General features: G+C 52.5%; 1 protein-coding gene across 1 annotated transcript in view; it reads right to left on the bottom strand.

Annotated features, from left to right (window-relative positions):
* Positions 1–2646: 2646 nt before the first annotated feature.
* Positions 2647–18830, bottom strand: part of Ggt1 (gamma-glutamyltransferase 1) — a 31906-nt gene continuing 15722 nt past the window's right edge. Inside the window, exons 2-14 of the mRNA XM_036168187.1 lie at positions 14927–15069; positions 14299–14463; positions 12747–12877; positions 12545–12631; positions 9604–9796; positions 9147–9304; positions 7487–7636; positions 6750–6886; positions 4074–4261; positions 3715–3842; positions 3514–3626; positions 3308–3421; positions 2647–2963 (exon numbers count right to left, since the gene is read on the bottom strand). Of these exons, the coding sequence (XP_036024080.1) occupies positions 2817–2963; positions 3308–3421; positions 3514–3626; positions 3715–3842; positions 4074–4261; positions 6750–6886; positions 7487–7636; positions 9147–9304; positions 9604–9796; positions 12545–12631; positions 12747–12877; positions 14299–14459 (1707 nt within the window). The 5' untranslated portion in view covers positions 14460–14463; positions 14927–15069 and the 3' untranslated portion in view covers positions 2647–2816. The remainder of the gene's footprint in view (positions 2964–3307; positions 3422–3513; positions 3627–3714; positions 3843–4073; positions 4262–6749; positions 6887–7486; positions 7637–9146; positions 9305–9603; positions 9797–12544; positions 12632–12746; positions 12878–14298; positions 14464–14926; positions 15070–18830) is intronic.

Genomic DNA, 18830 nt, shown 5'->3' with positions numbered 1-18830 from the left:
TTTCCTGGTGGCCCCACAGCACCCGGGGGCTCCTCATCCCGGTGCCATCCAGGAATGTGAGGCTTGCCGAACCCAGGAGAACTCATGGCACAGGGCTCACGGAGGCTCTCTTCGCCACTCCCCTGGCTCCCAACAGCTCAGGGTCAGGGTGTCTCCTGCAGGGTGGAGCTCCATCCCCTAGTCCCACACTCTCAGCTGGTTTCATCTAGGCAGCAGCTCAATCTACGCCCCACATGGTACAGGGAAGTGGAGCAAGGCAGCCACTCAGGACCATTTATCACAGCCTGGCACAGCCTCATCCGTACATGGGAAGGGGGTGAGCAGATGGGCCACACGTCTAATCCCTGGCACCCAGTGCTACTGGATCATCCACCCTGGGACATGGTGACCCAGAAACACAACCTTAGACCTTTAGAGGGTGAAGATGCCCTGTCTGGGTACCCTCACTTCTACAGGCTCAGAGCCACACTGGCTGCTAGCCTGCCTTCTTGGGTCCAGTGGTACTCAAGACAATGCTGGTGAACCTCCTCCTCTTGGGGGCCTGGCTCGGGTCCAGTCTTTCCCTGGCCTTAGGATGTTCAAATGGGAGGCAGCTGGAGCAGTGAGGCCCCCACTGAGGTGCTCTCTTGAGCAGACTTAACAGGCTTGCAGGGCAGAAGAGCCCTGGGCTGGACTTCCTCTCTGAGTCCTTCCCAGCATCCCTCACTCACTCTTTCCGCTGAGCATGGCCCTTTCTCATCTCCATACCCCTTGCTTGATATCAAAAAAAAAAAAAAAAAAAAAAAAAAAAAAAGGGCCACAGAGAGAATGTCTGCACTAGCCACTCAGCCTGTCAAGTGTCCCATCCAGAGGCTCTGCTCAGCTTGGGCGAGAGACACTGTTTCCTGTAAGTCTGTTCCCACATCTGCCTAGAGGGAGAGGGGAGCATCTGTGGGAATCTCCCCCATCCCAACTGTCCCCCACAGTGCTATGTCATTCATTGATCAACCAGGAGCCAGAGCACCCACTGGCCACAGCCCTCAAAGCCGTGGGGGTCGAGTAGGCATCGCCCGGAGTGGAGAGGCAACTCTGAGAATTCTCGAAGGACTGCAATCATGCTGGACTTGGTGGGAAGTCTGTTCTGGGCTCTGAAGCCCTTTACCCAGGAAGCGATGGGGAAAGACGACGGTATGGAAAGGCCACTCAGGTCCCCAAGTCCACAAAGAAGTTCTAGGCTAAACCCCATGGGTCTGGGAGAGCCAGGGACACCTTCAGCACCCTGGGTTCACGGAACTCTCTGGCCAGTCCCACACTGTGACACACCACACCTCAACACACTAACCTGCCTTCTCCTCTACACATATGGAGGAATGACCGCCACCCTCTTATGGCCCAGCTTCTGCCTTACCCAGGGAACCCCAGAGACACAGACCCTTCAGGCCCAGACATGGATCATACCAACAGGCATAAAATCCTGCTTTCCTGTGGGCAGGTTGGAAGCACCAGGATTTCTAGCCTCCTGGGTCCCTCCTCCAGCCACTGGGCTTCTTCCCTCAGAGCCCCCAACTTGTGCTCACTTCTAGGGGCAATATTTAGCTCTGAGGCTGGGAGTGCCCCAATGGTCCACTTCTATATCTACAGTGTCTTGCGACCTGTTCATAGCCGTGAGTCCTACAGACCTCGGCACGTTGGGAGGGCTGCCCTTTAGGAGTGTGCTGGCTGGTTTTATATCAACTTGACACAAGTTAGCGTCATTAGAGAGGGAGCCTCGGTTGAGAAAATGCCTCCATGAAATCAGGCTGGAGGCAAGCCTGTAGAGCATTTTCTTAATTAGTGATTGATGGAGGAGGGCCCAGCCCATTGTGGGTGGGAACATCCTGGTGCAGATGGTCCGGGGTTCTGTAAGAGAAAGCAAGCTGAGCAAGCCAGTCAGCAGCGCCCCTCCATGGTCTCTGCATCAGCTCCTGCCTCCAGGTTCCTGCCCTGTGTGAGTTCCTGCCCTGATTTCCTTTGGCGATGAACAGTGATGTGGAAGTGTAAGCCAAATAAACCTGTTCCTCCCCAAGTTTCTTTGGTCATGGTGTTTCATCCCAGCAATAATCCTGACTAGGACAAGGAGAGATGCTGTGCCTAACTGCTCTTCTGGACTCACTCACTTTGAGCTCTGTTCTCCTCGTGGATCTGTGTGGGTTTCCTGCAGCTTGCTGACCCGTGTTCTTTGAGAACTTGTAAGACAAGCTTGGATTTCACTCTGGGTCTGTGTTTGGAAATTGATCTCAAGTATGGCTCTGGCCAAGCTGCCATGTTTCTGCCTCTTGTCTAGTCTGCTTCCCTTCAGTTTTACCTCCGTAAATGCTGGGCAATGAAAGCCCACACCTACCCTGGACATGAAGCATTCCCAAGGTTTTCCCACAGCTAAGCGGTTGCTTTATCGCCCCTGTAAACAGCATGGTCGGGGCGCCCTCTAGTGGCTGATACTGGAAGTGTTACTGCCTAGGACAATTTAGGATGAGGACTCCCCCCTCCCCGACTCCGAGGCACACTGCCTCCCCCTGCCCCCCCACTGAAAGGTTGAGGTTAGCTCCATCCCTAACAGTAGTAAGTCTTGGGATCCTGTGTCACCATTCTCCCAGTCCAATGGCTCCATTTCATAACCAGACACTAAAATCCAAGATATGGGAAGTCCAACCAGCAAGACTTCCTGGAGCTCGGCAGTTGAGCCCATTTATTGTGCTTCCCTGTCCCATTCGGGAGCAGCATGTCCTCCAAAGTCCCACTCTTGTTCCTGGGCTGTATCTCGTCCTGGATTGCAGGTTGGTCTTGCCTTTTCTGAGCACTCAGTAGCCAGCTGGCTCCCCGCCTTTCCTGGAGTCTGAGGCAGCTGCCCAGCCACTGGATGTTCGAACAACGGCCTGAACCACGGCGATGAAGGTGTTGGTGACCTCTGTGTAATGGTTCCGAGTCTTCAGGCCTGCAGCCACCACCTGCGGGTGAGAGGGCCAAAGGAGTCTCAGCAAGGCCCCATCTGTGGCTGAAACCACCCCTGTATGGTCATGGGCCTCACAAACCCAGTTAGTGCTCCTTCTGGCCAGGTGACCAGCAGTAACTAGAGAGAGGCCGCTGGGTTTCTAAGGTCTCCTGGGAACAGGCCGTTTGGCTGTCACTGAGCAAGGGTGCAAGGTGACCCATGTTGAGGGCCTGGGGACCGTAGGCCTCGGACAGGGGATACTAGCCACTCTTTGCTCTGATGACTCGGAAGACGCCAGTCCCCAATCGAGGCTGTCCTCTCACCCACACCATCATTTTGCTCCCTCGGCTCTCGGCCTACCTCATCGATGTTTTTCTCTATTGTTGTGGTGTTGGGCAAAAGTTGGTTGTGTAGACGGGGCTCCTCCACCGCTCTCTTCACGTCGTAGCCAAACCACAGGTTGTTGATGATGGCCTGGAGGGGGAGGAGAGACGAGATGTCAGCAGAGTCCCGGAGCCAGGGCAGGGAGAGATCGGGGTAGGAAGGGTTAGGCCAAAGGCATGTACCAGTGCGGTGGATGTGGTGATCTGGGTGCCTCCTGATGCTCCCACTACCATCTGGACTTTGCCATCCTTATCCACAATGATTGTAGGACACATGGATGACAGTGGCTGCTTGCCTGCGGTCCATAGGAGGAGACAGAGAGGCTGGTTGGTCGCCTGTCAGGGTAGCAGCCCCCCCTCCCAACTCAAGATTCCCACCCTCACCTGGCTTGATGAAGTTGGCTGGTGAGGGCAATACCCCAAACTGGTTGATGAAGTTGGGTGAGCTGAAGTCATCCATCTCATCATTAAACAGGATACCACTGACCCGAGAAAGGACCTTGGAGCCAAAACTGAAGATAGGCCAGCTCAGATAACAATATACTGACAACCCAGCCATTTCCCACCTGGTACCCACCCATACCAGGCCCAAGAGTACCCCCTAGAAGGCCCACCCTAGGCATGCTACCAAGGTGGGGCCTCTGTTTCCCAACATGAAAGAGGGAGGCCCTCACAGGAAATGAAGATAGCTCCCAACCCACTACCCCTGTCCCCGCACTGCCCAGCAGCCGCACAGCCCCTACTAGAGGTTGATGGTGCTTGTGGCAGACACGGCACTGCCATCCTCCGCAACCACAGACAGGTGAGCAGTGCCCCCATCATCAGGGAGGTAGAACTCAGGCTCATAGTAGGAGGCCGGATGAGTGGTTCCATCAGAGATACGGGCTCGAAGCTGAGCGGCGAAGAACTCAGAGCTCATGTTGCGGATCACCTGCCGAGACCCCAGAGCTGGCCTGAGGAGGTTAGGAGGAAGCAGGGGGAAGGGAGACAACAGGGCTGGCTGTCCTAGCAAGTTTCAAGAGGCCCCAGCCGTGGATCTGACCACAACTTACCTCTATGCTAAACCAGGACTTCCCCAGGACCAAGGACAGCACCTCCTAAATCCTGTCTGCCACCCTCTGTCACCTCCAGCTGATGTGTCTGCCCATCCCCCAAGCCTCTAGACTCTTGCCATGATCTTCCATGATTTGTGAGATTATTTATGGAACGTGTGCCACATGCTCAGAGCTGAGGAACCAACAGGGAAGAGACCCACAGGTCCTGCCTCCCTAGCAGGCAGGAAGAATCCTAGAAATGAGGGGCCAGAAAACAGGGATGGAAAAGGGGAAAGCTGAAGGCATTTCAGTGGAGATGGTACCTAAAATGAGCCCAGATTGAAGCAAGTTAAAAGGTAAGTACAAAGGTCCTGGATAACAGAGAATGTATGGGATGAGGAGAGAGGGTGCTGGCTAGCACGCATCCATTCTGTAAGGTCTCATTGGTCTATAAAGAGCGGTTTGGCTTTTGCTATGAGCCACACACAAGCTTGGGGTAGAGGAGCAAGCAGATTGGGAAACATTTACATAGAGTCCCTCTGGGGGCCATGGAAGGGCTGTGGACAACCAGACTGAAGATGAAGATGTCACTGTGGGTGGGAGAAAAAGAATAAAGGATGTCCTTGAGGTTTTTGGCCTGGAGTTGCCATTAACTGGGAAAGCACATGCTAGAGGAGGTGCAGATGTAGGGTAGGGGGGGACCTGCGTGCTTTGGGACACACTCCCATGATACACTGAAGAACACGGCTTGCTTGGGAGGATGGGCCCATGTGCACAGGCTCATGTATGAAATTTACAGGCAAACAGAGATACAAACACAGCATGGGCACACGATGGCTGCTGAAGGCTAATGGCGAGAGATGGGGAGGAAGAGGAAATGAAGGGGCAGCCAGGAAGAAAGGGACCCTGGGACCTGTCAGGTTTAGGCTAAAGGCCAGCTAGGCCACTCCCCTGCAGCAGCCTTTCCCTGTCTTCCTAGGCCCGAAGCTACTGACAAATCCCCTATTAAGAGTCTGTCTGTACATCTGTGACAGGCTCCCCAGGTATCCCGACACCAGGAATGAGCTGCTAAATCCCAGACCACATTCAGTAAAGGCTGTCCTGAGGTTCTGCCTAGCTCCACCCACTAGCTGACTCTGGGATCCCTGTGGCTGCAGGGCAAGGCAGACACCCCACCTGCCTGTGAGTCTGGGACTCTGAGGTGTCCCCAGGTCCCCGAAGGGCAGGTGCCATTTCTCCTCTCCCAGTGACAATGTACAGACCCCAGGCTAACAGACTCTGGGACATCCTAGGGCTACTGGTAGAATGGGTTCATCTTCACTGCACCCCGTCCTCCACCATGATACATTAGCAAGATTCCTTCCTCCCTTCCTCACCATGCAAGATGCTCTGTCCCCTTCCCCCTATAGACCTAGAACATTCTTGGCCGAGCAGCCTCAAATCTCTTTTCTCTTCAGACCCCTCCACACTCTCACTGGCATCAGATAAATCTCTCAGGGCATGGTGGCACAGGCTTTGAATTCCAGCACTCAGAAGGCAGAGGCAGGTGGATCTCTGTGAATTCAGGTTTTTGTCGCAGTGACAAAATGGTCTACCACCAGAGGCACCATGGCAAAGCGTAAGTCGTGATTTGATGAACAGTGCACCTAGAAGACACTGAGACCCTGGGGTCGGGGTTCCACCACTGGCAGATAGTGAGTCATGTGATCTTAACGCTGGGCTTCTCACTCAATGGGTGAAGCCATTGCTCTTGGGAAACGCGTGGTAAAGAGGAAGGAAAGGCTTATAGCAAAATGCTCACAATCAAGTAGGGGCGCCAGGGACAGCGCACGGGTGCACACTGATGTTTTAGGTTGGTTTGCCTGTGGCTACAGTTTTTTGCAAAATGAAACGGGCTAGGCTTGGTGACTTGTGTCTGTCACCCCGGTACTAGGAGGCTGAGGTAACAGAGTTGCCTCGAACTTGAAGCCATTTTGAACTACAGAGTGAAGCTCTTTGCTCACCTAGTCTTACCCCTCCCACACCAGTGTCTCATCATTCCTGAGGGATGCAACCTCTCCATCCATTCCTCCCTTCTGCACTGAGCACTTGAGAATCTTCCAGGCCAAGAGCCCAATCATGGGTAAAGGATCCGAGACAGGATGCTGGATCCCGGGTGGAGGGCGTGGGGGGTGGGGAGGATAACAACACACCAATTATCCATTCTCAAGTCTGTTTTCCTCACACTATGAGCTCCACAAAATGGAGGTCAGGGCATAGAGTAACAAGCCTACCCTGAAACCAAACTTAGGTTCAGAAAGCATGCATAAGGCTGGGGGTGAGCTTTCAGAGCTCACCCAGCACCCCTTTGCCAGGTCTCTCACCCACTGTGGGATAGCCCCTTACCTGAGACACATCGACAAACTTTGGGTCACCAAGCATGGTCCTCTTGGCATAGGCAAACCGAAAGGCCTCCACAATTCGGTGATACGTCAGCGCCTTCTGCTCAGGGGTTGCCACACTCTTCGGAGAGAGGTCGTATCCTGAGTGGTAGCCAAGCACACATTGGCAGGCAATTAGGGCCTGGAGGGCTCAAGGGGTTAATAGCTCTCTGAGCCATGTTCCCCACAGTCTGCCTTAGGAAAAGAAATACATAATAACTAGGGCTGGGGACTTAGCTCAGTGGTAGAGCACTTGCCTAGCAAGCACAAGACCCCGGGTTCAGTCCTCAGCTCCAGGGAAAAAAACAACAACAAAAAACCAACAGCAGTGGCCATTTGAGAAAGATATGGTCAAGACAAGGGCACAGCAACATGGACATGACAGGTACAGTTTGAGGGACCCAAGGTCTATAGGTTTCTGGAAGACTACTTGGATGGCCAGAAATACACTCTGGGCAAGGCCTGCCTCACTCTTCTTCTTCCTGGACATTTTTCCTCTTCTAGCTACTGTTACCCCTCCCTCCTGCCATGGGGAGCCCTGGCACTCAACACTTCTCCAGGAGACCACAGCCATGAGGCAGGGCGGACACTATCAGTTCACTGATGGAAAGACAGAGGGCAAAGAGACCCAGTAAACATGGAGAACCAGGAAGGACACTCTATGTCCCGGCTCCTTAGCAGGGCTAGAGAGAGAGAACTCACCTTTGAGGATGTTCAAGATGAGAACCAGCACTGGCCCGCTGAGTGGGGCACTGGGCACATACAGTGTCGAGTCCCCAAGGCTGATGCTCATCGGGTGCTCAATCAGCTCTGCGCGGTAGTCATTCAGGTCCTGGACCGTAATAATGCCTCCTGCCGTGGGACAGCGGCTCAGTGGATGTGCGTTGGGATTGTACCATGGTTGGGGACAGGGTTGTATCATGTGGGACTCGGTTTACCACTGGACAGAGGATAGGATGAAACCAAGAAGTATGGCCAAGGGTGCAGTATGGGGCCAGGGCCGTTTACGAAGGAGGTTGGTCACCATTGAGTAAAAAGATAAGTGTGTACCACAGTGAGGAGACAGTCTATACCATCAGAAGGGACCACAGTGCCATCAGACTGGTAGCCCTGACCATCACCAGGAGCCCTAGGCACTAATGGTGCTTACTACCTATGCCAGACCCAAACAACAGCCTCCTAACCAACCTTCTTTCATCTCTGCAGCCAGAGGTTGTGGTGATAGTTTGTTTGTACTCTATTAAAACTTGCCTGAAGATCAGAGGATGGAGCCAGCCACAGAGTTAAACATAGAGGCCAGGCAGTGGTGGCACACACCTTTAATCCTAGCACTTGGTTTTTGTTTTGTTTTGTTTTTTCAAGACAGGGTTTCTCTGTGTAGCTTTGCACCTTTCTTGGGACTCACTTGGTAGACCAGGCTGGCCTCGAAATCACAGAGATCCGCCTGGCTCTGCCTCCCGAGTGCTGGGATTAAAGGTGTGAGCCACCACCACCCGGCTAATCCTAGCACTTGGGAGGCAGAGATCCGTCTGGGTCTCTGTGAGTTCAAGGCCACACTGGGCTACATGAGATTGATCTAGTCTCGGAGAGAAACAGAGCCAGGCAGTGGTGGCACACACCTTTAACCCCAGTATTTGGGAAGGACACATGCCATTAATCCCAGTACTAGGAAGGTTGAAATAGGAAGTGAAATGGCTGGGCGGAGAAAGGCATATGAGGTGTGGGGAGACAGGAACTCAAAGCCTTTTGGCCAAGGACTCAGAGACATTCAGTCAGGATTTGTGGAGTTGGCGAGGTGATAAGTGGCTGTTGCTTGTTCTTTTGCCTCTCTGATCTTTTAACATATCTGGCTCCGGGTTTTTATTATAAGACCATTTAGGATTCGTACAACAAGAGGTCTTCCCCAAGTGTAGACTACCCGCTTCTTCCATCCCACCCTTCCCAGGCCCCTCCCTCATACACAAACATGTAGATGGGAGAGGACTCCCGATTCCCTGAGGAACTGGTGCTAAGTAGGATTTACAGCCATAGATGTCAACATGCTAATTCCCCCACTTCATGAAACAGGACAGAAATAACAAGGTCACAGCCAAGCCCTCAGGCTGCCCCATCCAAAGCCCCCCTAAGAACCCTCTCAGAAATTCTTCCTCAGACCTTGTAACCCTCCCAGTGAGGGTTACCCCTACTCACGCTCTAGGGTGTTTCCTGTGCAGCTCAGCCTGCCTCTAGGGATGAGCCAGGAGCTATGGATCCCAGTGATCCACACTGACCCTCCCCTGCCAAGTGCTCCCTGAGGACCCAGATGCCAACCTAGGCAGGGAGCATCTCAGAGCCGGGGTCCCATTCACTTGAGCCCACTTACCAGCCTCCTGGATGTCCTTCACAATCTGGGCTGTGAGGCTCCCATTGTAGAAGGCCTGGGCACCTTCCTGGGCCAGTACCTGCAACGTATCGGCCAGCCTTGGCATAGTCACTGTCTCGCCTTCCCGAAGCACCTTCCCTTGACGGCAGAAGACCTCGCTGGGGCAGAGAAGACTCTCATGTAAGGCATCAGATGCGGAAAACTGGACCTGTCATACCTTACACCTACCCCTCACCCTTTGGTCCTCAGGATGTAGAGTACAGGTAGAGCCTGTCTGTGGGGAGGCTGTCATCTCACTTGGGGTTCCTAATGTCCCATCCTGCTCAGACCACAGTGTTCACTCTAAACCATGTTCTAAATGTGTCTACACACACACACACACACACACACACACACACACACACACACACACACCCCAGGCTGATTTACTTAGATACTTAGACATGAGGCTGCTCACCACAAGGCAGGTGTCTGTTCAATGATGTCCCGTTTTCTGTCCAGGGCCATTGCCAAGCCCTTGCCCACAGGGAAGCCATAGCGGGCCAGCTCAATGCTGGGCTGGAAGAGGCGAGCCCAGGGCAGTCGCCCGTGCCGTTGGTGTGCCAGCTGGTAGCCACTGATTTCACCAGGAACCGCCACTGAAAGGCCACCTAGGAATCAGGGATGAGGGGAAAAGAGTTTGAAAGAGAGAGAGAGAGAGAGAGAGAGAGAGAGAGAGAGAGAGAGAGAGACTGAGTGAGTCTGGTCACTGGGACCATAATCCCTGTTACTAGGAGGCTGAGGCAGGTGGATCTCTGTAAGTTCAAGGCCATCCTGGTCTACAGAGGACAGCCAGAGCTACATAGAGAAACCCTGTCTCAAGAAAACCAAATTTAAAAAAAAAAAAAAAGAAGTGAGCAAAGGGCCGGTGTGATTACTCTGTAGTAGAATGCCTATCTGGTTTGTTCCTAGAACCATATTAAAAAACTACCATCAGCCGGGTGGTGGTGGCGCATGCCTGTAATCCCAGCACTCGAGAGGCAGAGGCAGGTGGATCTCTGTGAGTTCGAGGCCAGCCTGGTCTACAGTACTAGTGCAGGACAGGCTCCAAAGCTACAGAGAAACCCTGTCTTGAACCCCCCCCCCCCAAAAAAAACCCAAAACTACCATCAGCAGCAGCAGTGTTCCAGGCACTTTCACTGGCCCATTTAATGCTGGGTCTAGAGCGGCTTGGAAGGAAAGGGATTTGTTGTTAGGGATCAAACCCAGGACCTCACTGAGCTACATCCCCATCCTAGGCAAAGAGAAATTTAAGATCACAGCTGAGCTCCACAGGCAAGAAGTGCTGGCCAAACACTTCTCAGAGGGTACAGAGCAGGGAGCAGGTGGCCGTGCACTAAGGTGTGCTGGCCCAGAGGAGTGGATGTGTCTTCCATGCTCGAGTTCCTGTATCAGGCCTATGGTTATACACAAGACTTGGGAAAAGCCAGACCCCTCCCAACTCTCAGTCTGCGTTACCCTCTGACATTCCTGTCCCAGACAAACCCTGGGCTGCTCTAGAACATAACAAAGTAAAATCATCAACGAGATGGACCAGCTTTGTGGCAAGAGCCAAGTCCTGGCTAGTTTTATGTCAACTTGAGAGTCATTGGAGAGGAGGGAGCCTCAATGGAGAAAAAGCCTTCCATAAGATGGGGGTGTAGGCAAGCCTGTAGAGCATTCTCTTAGTAACTGAGGTGGGAGGGCCCAGCCAATTGTTGGTGGTACCACCGCTGGGCTGGTGGTCCTGGGTTCTACAAGAAAGCAGGTTGAGCAAGCCACGGGGAACAAGCCAGTAAGCAGCACCCCTCCATGGCCTCTGCATCAGCTTCTGCCTCCAGGTTCCTGTCCTCACCGCTTTTGATAATGGACTGTTATCTGGAACTGTGAGTGAAATCCACCCTTCCCTCTCCAAGTTGCTCTTGGTAATGGTGTTCATCACAGCAATAATAACCCAAACCAAGACAGGCCCTTTCCTCCTTTCTACTACACAGCTCAGAAGACCTGACACCCGGCACACAATCCCAACTTAAAAGCAATCTTCATTGGGGGTTGGTGAAGCTGCTCCATGAGAGAACACTCGCTTAGCATGCATGAGGTACCAGGTTTGATTCCCAGTACCACAAACAAAACAAAGACAAAAACAACAAACACACAAGTCACCCCTCTTCTGAGCTCTCTGGTCTCACATAACCCTGCCTGGGAAGCTCCCAGGTGACCCCGGTGCTGTTGGACCCAGCATCCTGCTCAAGTCATACTGGGTTATGACTCTTCTCAGCCACCTACATCATGCCTGCCTGTCCTCCCTCTCCTCAACATCCACTTGGTCTCCTGAGACATTACCTCTTTCTTTTCTTTTTCTTCTTTTAAAAAAAAAATATTTATTTAGGGCTGGAGAGATGGCTCAGAGGTTAAGAGCACTGACTGCTCTTCCAAAGGTCCTGAGTTCAATTCCCAGCAACCACATGGTGGCTCACAACCATCTGTAATGAGATCTGGTGCCCTCTTCTGGTCATACATGCTGTATACATAATAAAGTAAATAAATAAATTTTAAAAGTATTTATTTATTTATTATGTATACAGTGTTCTGTCTGCACGTGTTCCTGCACACCAGAAGAGGACAGGAATAAACATGGTGTCTTCTTCCAGCCCCAGGGGTATAGGGAGGATACAAGAGCCTCATCAGCAAAAACCACTGGGCAAGGGGGCAGTCCCCATGACACCCCCCCCCGGGGGGGGAAGTATGAGCAATCCAGAAGCCCCCAAGGATACTAAACTGCACGGATGCCTGCATCCCTTAAATGAAGCATCCTCTTGTGTATTTAATTGTCTGGCTATTGCTCACAGTCATTATTGCCCTGCAAAGCCTATGTAACTAGCTGCCCACTTAACCACGTAGGGAGTGTTGATAAGGAATAAAGTCTACGTGTGTTCAATATAAAAGTAAATGAGCTGAGTTGGGGATTTAGCTCAGTGGTAGAGTGCTTGCCTAGCAAGTGCAAGGCCCTGGGTTCGATCCTCAGCTCCACAAAAAAAAAAAAAAAAAAAAAAAGAAAAGAAAAGAAAAAAAAGAAAAAGAAAAAAGGGCATCAGATCCCCCTGGACTGGAGTTCACAGGTGGTTGCAAGCCACCATGTGGGTGCTAGGAATCAAACCAGGTCCTCTGTGGACAGCAGGAGTCCGCTGTGATTATCCTCTCCATGTGCACACACAAGTGGCCCAGTGCAAGGCTGAGAAGAAATAAAAGAACCTACCCCTACCCTCACGATGGTGATGAACCACTCACTATAGGAGGGTGTCATGGGTACCCCAGGCCTCACACAGGTGCATGTGCCCTGTGAGCTCATATCCATACCTGTGGCTCATATGACAGCTTACCTTCTTCAGAGTCCTTCGAGTTGTTGAACATGCTGGCATTGGCCAGCCTGGGAGCCACCTCACGGGCATTGATAACCTCAGCTTTCCCTATAAAAAAAAAGAAATATGTTGGCATGCCGGGGTATCCCCAACCCCTCCTGCCAAGGGAGCCCAGTGGTTACCCAGCTACACTGCTCTAGTCCTCCTCACCCTGGGCACTCACGTGTCGTGCTGTTGTAGATGGTGAAGAACAGGCCGCCCCCGATGCCCATACTGTGGGCATTCATGAGCCCCATACACAGCAGGCTTGCGATGGCTGCATCCACCACGGAGCCACCCTCCTGTAGCATGTCCCTGTAGGCAGCACATTGGAAGATGAGAGGGGGGGGGGGGGGGGGGTGGAGGGTGGGCTTCCCAGTCTTTCAGGAGCGCCCTGCCACCCTCTCTGGTCACCCTGCCCAAAGGAAGACAGAAGAAGAGCAAGCCTACTCTAGATCTTTCCGGTTTGAGACAGAATCCTGCTGCATCCCACTCACTATGTAAGCCCAAGCTGCCCTCCAACCTCAGGCTCCTGAGAGCTGAGCTGAGCTGCTGCTGTGCTCTGCTGAGCCAGCTTTTCCATGTCTTTATTCACCTGTTTGAGTTTATGGGGCCAGGGTTTTATCCCAGGGGCTGAGAGATGACAGGTGGGATTTTTGGTTTGACTTTTTTTTTTTTTAAATTTGTTTTATCTTAGAGAGAGAGAGAGAGAGAGAGAGAGAGAGAGAGAGAGAGAGAAGTGCAGGTTCCTACAAAGGTCAGAGGAGGGCATCAGATCCCTTGGATTGAAGTTCCAGGCAGTTGGGAGCTGCCTGACATGGGGGAACTGGACTCGGGTTCTTTGAAAGAACAGCATGCACTCTGAATCATTGAACCATCTCTCTAGCCCCAAAGTTTTTGTTTTTTGTTACTTTTTTTTTTGGGGGGGGGGGGGGAGACAGGTTCTCACTATGTAGCTCTGGAACTCATTATGTAAACCAGGCTGGCCTCAAACTTGCAGAGATCCACCTGTCTCTGCCTGCCTCCCGAGTGCTGGGATTAAAGGCACGTGCCACCATGCCTAGCAAAGCTTTTGTTTTTTGAAGAGATATATATATATATATATATATATATATTTTTTTTTTCTTTTCCAAGCAAACAAATATACATGATTTAATTGTGAAAAGGGAGGCTTTTTTTATTTATAACTTTTTTTCCTGACTTTTACATATAACGAGATAAAAAATTTAAAATGGGTGGCGGCTAGCCAAAGAGATGGTTCAGTGGCTGCTCTTCCAGAGGACCTGTGTTCAATTCTCAACTCCCAGGCCCCACATCTCAGCTCACAATTGTCTGTAATCCCCAGTTCCAGGGTATCCAACGCCCTCTTCTGGCCTCTGAGGGCACCAGGCATACAGGTGGCACATAAACATACATTCAGGCAAAACACCCATACACATAAATTTTTTTAATTAAAAAGAAAAACCCACAACCTAAAACGGGAATGGAATTGTACCATTTTTCAGAGTCAATACTGAAAAAGGGGGCCCAAGTTGGCTGTGGGAAAATTAATACCCTGCTCTCAGAGTCTCTGTCCCTTCTGCCCTAGACAGCGGCTGCCAAGAGAGTCCAAGGAAAGGATGGGCAGCCGCTGGGCATCGGATACTCTGTCCAGTTTACAGATGGGGGAACCTGAGTCTTGCCCAACACATTGTCTTCCAGTGTGCCTTGCCCTAGAGCAGGCAGACCTTACTTACCGGCCAATCTCTGAGCAGCGCTTGGCATCCGTGGCCACAGCTGCCCTGGTGTACACATGGTCGGGCTTCCTAGAAGTGTAGGGCAGCCAGATGCAGAGGCCAATGATGACAAATACCAGAACCACAGCCACCAGGCCCAGCATCACAAACCGATTCTTCATGGTTCTGTTGTCCAGTGAGAAGGAGTAGGGTCAGGCCCAGCCTTGGGTACTCCCAGACCATCCCCCACAAGGCACAGTCTAAAGTCAAGCCTCAGGGACACAGCCCTGTGCCTCCTTTTAGCCTCCTGGAACATGTGTGGGCTGCCCACCCCCAGGTCATTCCATCTGCCGGAAGCTCTGGAGTCCACCTCTGCTACTGGAGAGCCTGTTTATCTTCAGGACTCATCCCTGTATGGACTTCATTCCCAGCCCAGACCCTCCAAGGAGACCTTTCAGACTCCATGTGCCCTGGGAACCTGCCTACTGAAGCCGAGATGCTACTGCCCTGAGATAAACTTCAGGAAGGAGAGGATTCATCATATCCCTTCTGTGTCCCTTACCCTGAGCCTGGCACTATCCATGGACCCCTACAGTGGCTTGGGGTTGGATATCTATCATGCCTCCCAAGGAGACCCAACAGACCTTACCGTCCAATAGGAGCTCTGCACCTTCCCTGGGGTGGTGGCTTCCGAAAAACAGCTGTATAGACAGGCAGGAGCTCCCCACACTCCACAGAAACCTACGGTCGGTCTTCCCTGAAACCCCCGGAGCAGGCCACCTCCTGGTACTCCTGAAAGTCCCAAAGTTATACCTGAAGTGGGCCCGGCACTTCCTGGAGTACCCAATGTGATGACCTCCCTCTGCCTCCCATTGAACTCTGGAGCCAAAGAGGCTGCCAGCGCTTGCCTGTATGCATGACTTCTCTCAATCACTGCCCAGGGAAGGGGTCACAGAACAGGGCAGGGAGGGGGCCGGGCATTCATGTGTAAACCCAGGATTTGGAAGTAAGAGCTGCATGTGAACAAAGGGACTCAAGGGTCCAGGCCCCTCCTGAGACCGGAGCTGGTATTCAACTGTTGTGGGACTCCTGTGTGCAGCAGGCCGTCACTTGCAGGGGTGTTTTGGCATGACTTGGAGGAGAAAGTGTAAAGTGCTAAACTGGCCTAGGTGGCTAACACCTGTAACATGCTAGCCCTCAGGTAGCTGAAGCGGAAGAATTGCCATGGATCTGAGCCCAGCATAGGCTACCTAGTTGAATTCTAGGCTGCCCTGTGCCACAGTATGAGATACTATCTCAAGGGGGGGGGGGGTTGTGGGAGGGGCTGGAGAGATGGCTCAGTGTTTAAGAGCACTCACTGGCTACTCTTCCAGAGAACCCGGGTTCGATTCCCAGCACCCACATGACAGCTCACAGATCTGATGCCCTCTTCTGGTCTCTGTGGGCACCAGACATGTGGACAGCACACAGACAAACATGCAAAGAAAACACTCATACACAGGAAATAAAGTAAATAAGTCTCAAAAGGAAGACAGGTATGCCTCCTAGCTGACTATTTCCCCTGAAGATTTCCTCCCAGACCACACAGGGAAGGAGACCCCCAGCCTTACTCTGAGGCTAGAAGGAAGGATGTAACCAAACAAGAGGGAGGAATGTGTTGACGAAAGTGTAGGACGCTCTCCTCTCAGACTCTATTCCCTCCAAAGGATGGCATCCACTGGCGAGCCTTTTCGTGAAGCCCTGGCTGTTCCCTGTTGCACGAATCCTAAATGGTCTTCTAAGAAAAACCCGGAGGCAGATATTGGGGTGAGTGCTGAAAGATCAGAGCCACAGCCACTCCTGTCTCCACGGAATCCTCAGCTGAATGCCTCTGAGTCCTCAGCCAAAAGGCTCTGAGCTCCCGTCTCCTCCTGCCTTATAGTCCTTTCTCCGCCCAGCCATTTCACTTCCTGTCTCAACCTCCCTAGTGCTGGGATTAAAGGTGTGAGCTACCACTGCCTGGCTCTGTTTTCTCTTATAGACTGGATTAATCTCGTGTAATCCAGGGTGGCTTTGAACTCATAGATCCATTAGTGTGGTGATATTTTGTGTGTACTCTTAACAAAAAAAGTTTGCCTGAAGGTAAGAGGACAAAGATAGCCACTAGATTAAACATAGAGGCCAGGCAGCAGTGGCACACTCACCTTTAATCCTAGCACTCGGGAGGCAGAGATCGATCTGGATCTCTGTGAGTTCAAAGCCACCCTAGACTACATGAGATTAATCCAGTCTTTAAGAGAAGCAGTAGCTTTCCTCTGATCTTTCAGCATTTACCCCAATATCTGTCTCTGGGTTTTTATTATAAGACCATTTAGAATTCCTGCAACAGCCTCCCACTCTGGTTCTCCCGGTCCTTGTTCAGAGCACCTGAGTTCAGGGGCAGACAGGGTATCCCATGGTCTAGGAATGGAGTTCTTGTCCCCTGCCCATACCTGAGGATAAAATAACTGACTCCGTAATGGAAAAGCTCCTCTGCCCTGGCTTGGAGGTTGGGTGGTGGGTGGTGTAACACGACCCGGTGCCTCATCTCATGTGGGAAAGTAGATTTGCAACTCTTGAGGCAGAGGGGGGAAACTGAGTCCCCAGAACAGAGGGGACACCAGCCTGTGTCCCCAGTAGTATCCCTAGTAGCTCTCCCTGCCCGAATCCAGGCACGGATCTGACCCGAAGTCAGTTTCATTTCTATAATCCGTCTGGCCAGCTTGGCCCTCCAGAAGGCAGCTGGAGAGTTCCTCCTACCCACCGTGGCAACCAGGCCCTATCCTTGTGGTCCAAGGCTCAGTCTATATCCTTTTCCAGACCTGATAGCCTTCTGAGCACATACCCTGGGCCCTGGGGTGAGCCTAGGTCAGGGGCTAGGATTTCTGGAGAGAAAGTCACATTGGGAGTCTCAAGGGGTCTTAGGAGCCAGGCCAGCAACATGTGGCATCATTCATTGCTGGGACAGAACATTCCCATCTATGCAGTTGGTTAGGGAACGGGCATGGCCACTCTGTGGCCTCAAGTAGCTCTGGTCCAATTGGGGGATCTTGGGATTCCTTCCTCCCAGGTTTGGGGCTGTAACCTAAAAGTAGTCTCAGGGCCCTGAGGTGAGCCGTCTGTGACTCCCACATGACATGTTTGACCCTTCCTTGTCAACCCAGGCATCCCTCTGTCCATCTAACAGCCCTGTAAAGACACCCATCAGGATTCCCTCTTCCAAAGAGGCTGGGGAAGGAAGTGGGCAGCCTTGACACCTGACCCCTGTCCCTTTCTCCTGGGACAGCCAGACAGGGAGGGCTGGGCCTGCCTCCTGTGAGCAGCTGTTCCAGTCCAAGCGGAAGAAGCCCTGCTGGAAGCCTGGGCTTCTATTTCCCACCCCTCCACCCCAAGCTCTCTCAAAGATTCACTACAAGAATGTGTAAGGCCAGAAGCCCTGGCTCCACCCACATTGTTGTGGGGAGGGAAACTGAGGCACTGCTCCTCAAACCCAGACCCTTCCCTCTCTGTAACTCCGGTGGGTTTCCCAGAGGCCCTAGAAGCAGTGGAGACCCAGGAGAGAGCCCCCTCTTTCTCAAGACAGTTCTGGGGTGGGGAGGAAGAGGTCAGTGGATCCACCTAGGAAGTCCTGGCCATGGAACTGATTGCCACCCCCGAGAAGCAGCCAGAGCCATCCTGTCACCCTTGCAGAATAAGTAGTTCAGTGCCCCCCACCCCTGACTTGGTATCAGGATCGGAGGTTGGGACGTCTCCCCAGGGCAGAGGTGGGAAAGGCTAGTAGTAGCAAAGGACCCATGTGCTTACCTAATCCCAGAGGGGCAAGAGGTCAGCTAAGGGGTGCCTAGATCCCCAGAAGGGCAGCTGGAGGCTTCTGAGTGGGGTGTGGAATAGGGAGTCCTCTGCAAGAGGTCCAGCCAGACTGGGAGGATGGTCAATATTGACGTCACAGCACAGCAGCAAGGAGGCGCAGCCACGAGGCTTGTCCCCAGGTGGCTAAAGTTCATACAGCCCCAGGAGGGCCCTAAGCAGGGAGGTGGGAGGTGCTAAGCGCCTGGGAAAGGGGCTCCCCTTTCTCAGATTCAGTTCCCTCCAGAGGGCAGAGGCCACCGGTGAGCCCTTCCAGAGAGCCCCTGCTAAGTCCCTCTATGACTTTAGAGACAGACACGATGTCCCTGAAATGTTCCTGAGGCAGTGAAGTAGGGGTGTCCCCTGGCACTAGACCACAGCCCAGATCTTAGAGGCCTTGTTGTGCCTTACCGGTCAGTGACAGGTGTATTTCTGGAACAGGGCCTAGGGCCGCAGTGTCCAGACCGGTTCAACCACCAATCAAGGAACATTAGCCCCACAGGCCCAATCAATGACAGGAACAGCCTAGAAAGGGCAAGGCCCAGAGGAGGCCAGACTTGTCCTAAAGTCACACAACCCATCAGGGCAATCCTGCCACCTGGTTCCTGCCCCAAATTACTGCATGTCCTGACTAGCTCACCAATGAAGTTCCAACAAGACACAGTTGTGGGTCTGCCTCAGAAGGCACC

This window comes from Onychomys torridus, chromosome 18 (assembly GCF_903995425.1).
Source record: "Onychomys torridus chromosome 18, mOncTor1.1, whole genome shotgun sequence".
Classification (NCBI taxonomy): domain Eukaryota; kingdom Metazoa; phylum Chordata; class Mammalia; order Rodentia; family Cricetidae; genus Onychomys; species Onychomys torridus.
Note: the sequence above shows the minus strand (reverse complement) of the source record. Positions and strands in the feature narration are given on the sequence as shown.